This window comes from Nematolebias whitei, chromosome 5 (genome assembly GCF_014905685.2).
Source record: "Nematolebias whitei isolate Nwh7 chromosome 5, NemWhi1, whole genome shotgun sequence".
NCBI classification, from domain to species: Eukaryota; Metazoa; Chordata; class Actinopteri; order Cyprinodontiformes; family Rivulidae; genus Nematolebias; species Nematolebias whitei.
In genome coordinates this window covers 37,198,703-37,209,509 of record NC_056502.1, presented here as the reverse complement: position 1 = coordinate 37,209,509, position 10,807 = coordinate 37,198,703, and the positions used below count along the sequence as shown (strand labels likewise).

Below are 10,807 nucleotides of genomic sequence, written 5' to 3'. Positions count from 1 at the left end.
ATGTATATATATATGTAGCCCCTCCTGGATAATAAACTTATTCACACTGAGTGTGCTAATAAACTTTTAATGAACTTTAATTCACCGTTAAATTTCTGATAAACCAGTTTCTAGAAAAACATCTATATTTAAAATGTTATAGTTTTTCTTCATCATTTGTTGTATTTGCACTCATTGTGTCTACTTTTATTGTTCAATTTAGATAAGTGGTTTTGTTTCTTGTTCACAGATTATTTTATTTTATTTTTGCTTTAAAGTTTAATTCTTGTTTTGTGATTTGTACATCTGTGGGTTGGAATAAAGTTGAACTAAAGGCTGTAGCTCTTCTTTAAACATATTTGAGGGAAATATTCCTGAGAGATCCAATAATTTTGTGTCTTTTTGTGATTTTTTTCATCTGAGTTAACTGGAACATGTTATTTAATAGTCATTAAACTGAAAACAGGATTTTATAATAAAGCCGGCACCGTTTATTTATTTTTTAATCTTCACTAACAAAAAATATATATTTTTTATACAAATAATCTTTTTAAACATCGTTTCCACCATCCGTCTCAGACCCGTCCCGGTTAGCCCTTGCCTGCCGGGGCTCGGCGTCCGGCCCTCAGGAGCATGCGAGGCCGGGACTCTATCGGGCCCCGGCCTCGCATGCTTCTGTGGGTCAGCAGCTCATATGATCCTCCGCAGTGACCAGTGAAGCTCGGAACCTGTGAGTCCGAGGCCCGCCCGAGCCCCGGCCTCGCATGCTCCCGCGGGCTGGCAGCATGGAGGATCTTCCATGGTGACCGGCGGAGCTCGGAGCTGGGAAGATGACAACTTGTCCGGCCTGAGAGGGCTCAGAGGAGAGGACCGGGGGGACCGGTAGAGCTCCATCTATCTCACTCTGAATTTTGTTGTCGGCCACCAAGCACAAAAAACACCTGCAAAAAACAGCTGCTGCTCCGAGTCCGACTTATTGCAAATGGCAGATCATGTTGTTGTGAAAGTTTCTCAAACCACCAGTGACTCCACCCCCTGACCAATCAGTGACCGACAGTGTTCTGACGTCACATTTTAGGGCCGGTTCGGCCCAGATGAAACCCCAGAGAAATGGGTCCTGGAAAAGGGACTGATTCCACAAACCGTTCCTAGTGGAAAAGCCTTGGAACTGTGCCGAGTCGAGTCGAACCGTGCTGTACCGTTACTAATGGAAAAGGCCCATAACTTGATTTGTTAACACAATCTGACAAAAAGTTATCTATAGACCTGCAACATTATAGGTTTTAATTTCCCAAAAACCAACTGTAAGGATGAAAACATCTTATAAATAAATAAAATAAAAGAAGGTGATAATTTCCTTCCTCAAAGCAAAACCTGCATTTGTTCTCATCAATTAATTCAACAAGCAGTCCTTCATGGAAGGACGTTCAACAGCAGAAAACCACATTTATCCACATCCAAAAGCGTACTTGTGTATACCATTAAACGTAAAACTCATTAGAAAATGTGGGACATTTTGCTGGAGTAGATTCATTTTCACCTAAAGTTAAGAATGTAGAAAAGTAATTAAAGTTACAGTTTAATGAAACCGTGAACCATACATAGAGTCACTAGAGATTGCACATAAATTACTTCAATTAATCACATGCACACTGATTCAGATGATAACTCTAAATCACACAGTTTGTATTATTTCTCTCTTTAGTTCCTGTTATTTACTTATTGTTTGTTTAAACATGTGCGTGCACGTGTGAGTGACTGTGACAGAAAGGGATGTTCTGAAGCAGGGCCAAAGGTCCGCTGGACCCCGGAGAACAGACAGGACCAAAGTCACATCTCCAACCCTCCCTCTCATCCCGCCTCTTTCACCCTGCGCTGTCACGGGATATCTCCGAGGGTGACGGTTTCCCTGGCAACTAAAGCCCGGTCAGGAGGCTGCATTGTGTGCTCAGACGCTGGTGAAGCAGAACGGTTTACTGAAGGTGGCGAGGGAGGGGAACACAAAAGTGAGAGTGTGGTAATAAAACAGGCACAAGTGTCTGAACGTGCTTTTAATCGTTACTCGACACTTTCTTTTTTTTCTTCTTCTTCTTTTTCTAATCAACACTGATTAAAACAGCAACACCAGCCAGATGAGCTTCCATTTGCATACATGTGCTTGGTAAAATCAGAAATGATGCCAAAGTGTGAATTCCCCCTGACCCGGCCATATTAAATGAATCAAACAGTCACATCTAAGTAGCTGAACGCTCTGATTTGCCAGAGTTACAAATCTATTTCCTGCTGTGCTACACAGACAGTGAAAATCAGACTCCAGCCCACCTCTTCCCCACAACTGAGAGATTATTTATTTATTTATTGCTTCATCAAACTGTTTACTGTATCTATTAGGCCAGTCTGAATAGGACTTACCCCCACTGCAGTCACAAGTCCATCCTCAAAGGTGGCTCTGTCAGGGCGCCCCCTGCTGTCTCTCAGGGTGTACAGACCCTCCAGGCTTCCAACCTGCATGGAGGAAAAACACTGCCAGGTTACCCCCAGACCCTCAGGACATGAATGACTGCAACATCTGAAAAGCAAAGGTAATGTGATCATGTTTTTGCCTGAGTCTGGGTGTATTCATGTGTGCATGTGTTGCATGAACCACTGAACGCATTTCAATGAAACTTGCAGAAAGTAATCATACAGAATACTAACTAATCTTTGGAGTCCACCTGATTCAAGATGGCTGCCACACCCAACTAACTTGAAAACATAGAAATTGCTCTAATTATGTCATATTTACAGATACTGTAAATACCTTGGTGTGGCTGTGCTCTAAGTGCTAACAGCTTGGCTTCAAACCTTAACTTTAGCTGTTGGAGAATCAACCCTGTTTGTCTGTCAGCAAAATACCTCATGATTTCCAGGACAGAATTAAATGTAACTTTGGGAAAGTAATTACTGGATGTACATGTACAACTGCTTTTGCAAGTAAATCTGACATTACGGTTCTGCAACAAACAGTCAGGGCTGCTGAGTGAATCATCAAGGTCCCACTGACCCCCATCGAGGATCTGCTCTTTTCACGGAGAAGAAAAACGAGCTGAGGAAATCATCTCTGACCCCTCACATCCAGGACGGGCATAGTTTGAGATGCTGCCCTCAGGCAAGTGCCTTAGAGGGCTGTGAACAAAAACATCCAGGCACATAAACAGCTTTTTCCTACAACCCATCTACCTCATGAAGGAAATAAGCAAGTCCCAACTGTGTGAATATAATGCCTATTACTGCTCCAAGCAGTGCATACTGTATTCTGTAATATTATTACTGCCTAGGCACACATATACTCTGTTGCAAATAAATATGTAGATTTCTGTTTATTTACCAGGTCAGTTCACACATAATTCAGTTGCACATATGCAAGCAACTGTCTACAACACAGCTGACCAACATGTTTTATCTACACTCTCTGCTTGTTACATCTTGTTGCTGTCAGTTTATTCCATGATATATGTGTTGTTCTGTGATATGTCTGTGTAAACACTGGAGTCTCCAGCAACCAAAAACCACAATTCAGTTTTGGAGTCAATCCAATCCAAGATGGCTACATGGGCAATTAACCTTAGCCAATAAATAAATGGCTGCAACTCAAGTCAGTTTTATGGATATTGAACTCAAATATGACGTGGCAGTCGGTGCTTAGATTGTAAACCAAACAATGCCGAAATACAAATGGGGTGGTCTGGGTGTCCTCCCCCAGAAAATTTTGAATAAAGTAGATGCCATTTCCTGCATTATGGTGTGTTTTAATGGATTGTTAAACATCTATGTTTGCCTACAAAAGTAAACACTTGATTCAATAACTATTTTAAAGAGCAACAAGAAGTAACCTGACCAACAGCTCTCCTTGTGTGAATAGAGCAGTGGTTCCCAACCCTGGTCCCTGAGGAACACCCTCCCGCATGTTGTTCCGGTTCTCCAACACACTGGATTTGAATGAAAGTGTGATTAACAGGCTTCTGCCGAACGTAAGGACGTAACTAAATCACTGAATCAGGTGTGCTGGAGCAGGGAAACAACTAAAACATGTAGGATGGTGTTACTCAAGGACCAGGGCTGGGATGGAACCACTGGAATAGAGCATGCTCTGCTGCTTCTCTCATGCATCCTCCCCCCAACACACACACACCTCCCGTGTCGAGGAATATCTCCATTGCCAATGCTTTCATGTGCATCAATTCTCGGTTGATTTCTGTTTTTTTTTTTTTATATATATATATAAAAGTAAATTGGACTGTCCATTCAACATTTTGATCACTGTTATGTTGACAAATTGGCACCGTTGTGTTGATACGTGATGTACTTCATGTGACTGTCCATCAAACATTTCTCTCGGATTTTTAATAAATAATAAAATGTTATTAATGGCCTACTTAAACTGTAAAACTCATTTGCAGTTTAGTTGTGCTGTTTAATTATATTTTTGAGTTTTTTTTATAAAATTGCACAATGACTGGACTTTTTGGGCGGAGATGTTTTGATAGGTAGACGCTGACATGCTTATTGAAGGGGCAGCTCTAAGAAGCTCGTAGTGACTGTTATGTTTAAAATTAGTGTTTATATAATTATTTTCAGATTACATGTTCAATATAGGTTTTATTCATTCTAGGCAGTCATATTTGTTCAAAACTTTATTATTAGTAAGCTTGAGAGTTGCCGGATCCGAGCAAACTGTTACCGCAACGCACCCTGTCACAATAAGAGCTCCCGGATTCTGTTCTGGCCGGATCCAACTTAAATTAAGCGCCGGTGACAAAGAGTAATTCATAACACATTTTATGAGGGTGGCATCGCACAACATCACGAGACTTAGTCGCACTTAGATTTTAGTCTAAAGCTCTAGCATAAGAGGGAAATATATGCATTCCTTTAATAAATGTTAGGCCTTCAATTATTTCAAAATCTGTTGAAAGGCTTATAAACTTCAGATTAAGATAAGAAATTAAAAGAAGAAAACAATGTGTCAGTACAGAGACACCAGTGACAGCACGGAGCGACTCAAAGCACTAAACATATATTCAGCTATAATCACCTGTATGACTCTGCAGCGCCTGATTACGCTGCATCCCCTTCAGCCATCTGTCTTGTGTGGGTTTTTCTGAGAGATGTGGGCCAAAATCAAATAGCACAGAGTTTATCTAACCTTATCCAAGGCTTTTCATTTCCAAGCCTTATAAACTCAATCGTATTGACCGCCTGGGAGGGTTAGAACTAACTAAGTGAAATTTACTCGGCAGCAATTGTGTGCCATGTTGTGTATCTGTGTGTGTGTGTGGTGGTGGTGGTGGTGGGGGGGGGGGGGGCTTGCTGATTCTATCTTCCTTCACTTTCATTCTCTCTATTCTCTGTCCCTGAGGTGCATCAGGGCTGAGACTGCCGAGTAAATTGTCCCAAATTGAGTTCCTTCTTGCCGGCAGATACAGGCCACATCCCGACCGTTTAGAATGAGGCAGAGAAAGAGGAGGAAGGAGAAAGAGAGAAAACAATCACAGCACACATCACTCACTTAAAAACATTCTATCTAATTTCTCTCCCTGGCTCTCTTTCCAGCCACCCTCTCTGCCTCTCCTTCTTCTCTGCAGTGCTGATTTTTCCTGCTGCCTGTCTGTCTCCCAGCACATCATTCTTCTCTCTCCATCTTTATTTCACTCTCTCTGTGTCTTCTCCTCGTCTTTGTCTGCTGCGACACATGTACATCGCTCTTTCCTTGCTCAGCTCGGCTTTTTCTCCTCTTTGATGATTTGTTCTCCTTTTGCTCGCTGCTCTTCCTTTATCTTTTTTTTTGTGTCCTCTCTCCCCTCCACCTTCTTTCTTCTTCTTCTTCTCCCCTACACCAACAACAAATCTCTTCCCTCTCCCTGCCCACTTCTCGCCTCCATTTCAATTCCTTCCTTTTTGTGTTCTCATTCGTGCCCTACGTACCCGGTGACTTAGTACCCGCTAGCGCAGACGTCCTGGGTGGAGGAGTCTGGCTCTGACAATAATCACACACCAAGTTTGTAACAGTGGCAGCCCAGCTGAGCTGAGCTGAACTAAGCACACACGACTCCCCTGATGCCAGCACACTCCATTTAACTCAGCAGGGGGGCTGCAGGCTAGCTGGGGTGGGAATGAAGCATGAGACAGAGATGGGAATGGAGGTGTGTGCATGTGTGTGTGTTGGTGGGGTAGGGTATGCTAGATCAGTGACTGAAGACAGATATGAAAATAGGGTGAGGATGGATGGATGAAGCTAAAACTGGTGCTGGAGGGGCTGCAGAGCAACTGGGGTTGTTGGGGTTTTAGGTAGAAAATCATATTTGTAAGAAGTTGCTCGTGTTGCTCACCATGAGTGGAGTCAGAACTTGTTTTCACATTGGCTTCTTAAGCAAGGCTAATTTTATTTTTTTATTTTGGGGGGGTGTGGTGGATCTTAGTGTGCTTCCTTTAATTCCAAAGACAGTGCAGTGTTGAAAACAACAACAACAACAACAAAAGATTGTCGGTTTTGACAAACTATAACATTTGTGTCTGAGACAAGAGGCAGACAGAAGTCATGAAACAAAAGAACTGTCTGTTTGTTAGCAAAATATCTCGTTAAGTGCAGGACAAACTGAAATAAAATGTAATTATTAAAGTATGTTTACAAAAAATTAACATTTGAAGTCAATCCAATTTAAGATGACTGCCACATCTACGCATCCTTAGTAAATACAAGAAATGTTATGAGTTGGCGGCACGGTGGCGCAGTTGGTAGAGCTGCTGCCTCTCAGTGAGAAGGTTGCACCGGTTCAAATCCCAGCTGGGGGCATTTCTGGGTGGAGTTTGCATGTTCTCTCTGTGCATGTCCCAAGGTGAGAGTGAGAGAGTGAATGGTTGTTTGTCTTGTTTGTCTCTATGTGTCCCCGTGATGAACTGGAAATCTGTCCAGGGTGTCCCCTGCCTCTCACGCAGCGATGGCTGGACCAGTGACCCACACGACTCGAAAAGGAAGAAGCAGGTAAAGATGATGGATGTTATGAGTTAGTTTATTTTGCAAATATCAAGTTAAAATGTAATGTGGTAGTAGCTGAGAGTCATCCCCAATACAAACTCATAATGTTACAGAATGTAGAGACAATTTATTTTAAGATCAAAAGACCTAAAGGTCACTCCTGCAATGGTGTTTTTAACACAGGCACAAAAAAAGAAGCCCAAGTTCAAGTCAGATGATTTCTTTTGATGGTTTAGCAAACATTTGTGCTTCCACTTCACCTTCTTATCTTCCCCAGTAAAAAAACAAATTCATAGCCCCACCTAAGGGTGCACCGATTGCAGTTTTCTGGCCTAACACCGATTTCTAAAAAGTCTGACCTGCCGATACCGATTTTGTTTTATAAGTGACACTGTCAGGTGTTATAAGGGGAGTGGTGGCGCAGACGTTAGAGAAGGTGGGCCTGTGATTGGAAGATCGCCGGTTCAAGCCCCGGTACTGACAACATCAAAAAAAAAAATGTGGGTGGGGTAGGTGAAGCACCCACACCTGCCCCCACCCTGATTTGTCCCACTCTGGGCCCTTGAGCAAGGCCCTTAACCCCCCACCATCTGCTCCTCTGGGTGTCCTAGATAGCAGCTCTCTGCTCCACACAGAGGGCTGTGGTAGCTCGGTGCTCTGTGGTTGTGTCAGGAAGGACATCCAGCGTAAAAATAACTGCCAAGTCTTCGTGCGACTTAGTTTTTTGTTGTAACCCTTGAAGAAGGGAGCAGCCAAAAGAAAAAAACAAAAACCTGTTAGGTGTTATAAGTTGCACCTTCAATTTTTCAATATTACTTTATTGAAAAACATACCCTTGAACAATATCCCAGAAACAATACAAACTTGTTTTAAATGGCCATGAGGTATATGAAATTTAGACAACTGGTGTTAAAACTACAAAAATCGGTTTCTCGTACAAGTATCGGCCGATTTCTGATTTCCCAAAATTAAGGAAATTGGGGCCAATAAATCGGCCGGCCGATTTATCGGTGCACCCCTAGACCTTCCCCATTGCATGCTAGTCCTACACATGCTCACATATTTTATATAGTTCATATGTCAACGTGTGACATGGTGGCTGCACAGCTACAGAACGAATATATGAGGATCTGTGGCAGAAGTGGTCTCCAGCTACAAGTACTTGGGTGTACACATGAATGACAACTTCAGCTGGAGCGACAACACCACCAGCCTGATCAAGAAAGCTCATCAGAGACTCTACTTCCTCAGGTGTCTGAGACGAGCTGGTCTGGGAAGCTCAGTCCTCACCTCCTTCTACAGGTGTGCAGTGGAGAGCATCCTGTGCTCCAGCATCAACGTGTGGCATGGAGGCTGCACAGCTGCAGAAAGAAAAGCTTTGCAGAGAGTGGTGAAGGCTGCACAGAAGATGTTGGAGTCAGTCTCCCCACCATCATAGACATCTACACCTCCAGATGCAGGAAGAGAGCCACCTGCATCATGAAGGACCCCACTCACCCAGCACACACACTTTTAGCCCTGCTCCACTCAGGAAGGAGGTTGAAGAGCATTAAGTGTAGAACCACTAGACTGAGGAACAGCTTCTACCCTGAGGCTGTTAGACTCATGAATCTCTAACCAGAATAATCACTGTGAAAAAAAAAATCACTGTAATGCCACTTGATTGTTGATATGTGCTGCTGACTATCCATGATGCTGATCTCATGCTGCTTATTAATATTTGCTGCTGTGTTCATTTGTACGCACCTACTCACAGACTCATGTTGGTGCTACTTTTGTTCGGTGTATTGTTTTTGCTATTAGTGCTTAGTGTATTTCTTAGTTTATATCTTCGATCCATATTTACAGTTTCTTTTTACACTTTATATTTTGCTATTGTTGGATGTAACTGGGACCCTGTGTACAAAATTTAGTTCCACCTCATGTACCACGTGTGCTGCGAATGACAATAAAACCTACTTGAACTTGACCTTGATATTTATGGGTTCCCACAGTCTCTACCTAAACTTCATAATAATAATGATAACAAAATAATAATAATAATAATAATAATAATAATAAACCAACACTAATAAATTATGTATTTTACTATATATTACAGGCAGCATGGTGGTGCAACTGGTAGAGCTGCTGCCTCGCAGCGAGCAGGTCCCCGGTTCAAATCATGGTCCGGGGGCCTTTCTGGGTGGAGTTTGCATGTTCTCTCTGTGCATGCGTGGGTTTTCTCCGGGTACTCCAGTTTCCTCCCACAGACCAAAAACATGCATGTTAGGCTGATTGGTAACCCTAAATTGTCCCTAGGTGTGAGTGAGAGAGTGAATGGTTGTTTGTCTCGTTTGTCTCTATGTGTCCCTGTGATGGACTTGCGACTCGTCCAGGGTGTACCCCGCCCCTCGCACAGTGATTGCTGGACATGGGCACCGGCGACCCCCGTGACCCAAAATGGAAGAAGTGGGTAAAAGATAATGGATGGATGGACTATGTATTACAATAAAAAAGTGATCATAAAGAAATTAAACAAATTGTAGCTCCTACACATAATGTGCAACATCTATGTATAAAATGATGGCATTAATTAACCATGTTGCCAACAATGACTATAGTTGGATCACAGAAATGACTTTTATCAAATTCACAGAAAGTAAACATTCATCAACAACTCGATAAGTCCTGGAGTCACCCCAACACAAGATGGCCATGTTGTCACAATGGGATATAAAAAGAGATGTACAGGCAAATGAACATTGGCAGAAAAAATAGAAAAGTTTGAATATTTTTAAACTGCAGCTGTCACTCTCATCGAGTCATAGAAACATTAGCTAATGGCCCATGAAGACACAGAAGGAAACTTTCAACTCCGTGCGTTACGATGTGTCACAAATGTGTCAACTTGACGTTGCACTGGATGAGTCTGACATGCGTTCAGACGACTTACAGCTTGTGTGAATGAAAATTAGCGAGCAATTTCAAACCATACAAAAACAAATACACGTGCACACTCAGACACACACATATAGTTTACGCCCTGCCAGAGCAGGTTCACAGCAAAACAATATGAGGCCAATCAGAGGGCCATTGGTGTGGCTCTCCCTCTGCTAATGAAGGCACTTTGAAAAGGTAATCTAATTCACCAGCTGCAATTAAGGCTGTGAGCGCCTTGTCACTATCAATTATCCACTCCTTCACTCATGTTCTCCAGCACGGACGCTCAGCCGGCCTGTCACACAGAACTGTTGGACAAATCAACCCCATCAGCCAGCCACTAATCATGAGAACACTAATCACAGACAATTCCAACGCACACAAACATAACTTCACACAAAAATGGCTTGCTTGAAATGTTACACTATACATTAAAGGCCTAGGATTTCATGTGAGTTTTAAAATATGTTGAGAAATGGCAGAGAATCAGAATAAGCTTTATTGTCATTGCACAGTTAAGTTAAGCCAAATTACATTCCATACAGCAGTCCTAAAGATGGACTGAGGTGTACGGGGCTGCAGCTTCTAAGAAGTGCTGCCCTTATTGCTTAGATAGAAAAAGGGAAGACACATAAGGAAAGAGCGGTATTAAAAAAGATCTCTCACACCGTGTCCTTAACAGGGCACAATTTAAGGTATAAAAAAAATCTACCACAGCAAGCAACATAGAAAGACGCAATACATATGCATGGACGACAAGACGGTGAGATTTGTCCATGAACATTTTCAGATAGTTCCCATAGTCCCGATAAGATGTAACAGTGTTTATCAGCTGGTACAAGTTTCCATAGTCCTAATAAGATGTCACGGTGTCTCTCAGCCGGTACGAGT

The 10,807-nt window shown here is 42.5% G+C and overlaps 1 protein-coding gene across 1 annotated transcript in view; it reads right to left on the bottom strand.

The window, feature by feature from the left end:
* Positions 1 to 10,807, bottom strand: part of LOC119410401 (proprotein convertase subtilisin/kexin type 6-like) — a 300,210-nt gene that overhangs the window by 272,600 nt on the left and 16,803 nt on the right. Inside the window, exons 2-3 of the mRNA XM_037677312.1 lie at positions 2,392 to 2,484; positions 708 to 883 (exon numbers count right to left, since the gene is read on the bottom strand). Of these exons, the coding sequence (XP_037533240.1) occupies positions 708 to 883; positions 2,392 to 2,484 (269 nt within the window). The remainder of the gene's footprint in view (positions 1 to 707; positions 884 to 2,391; positions 2,485 to 10,807) is intronic.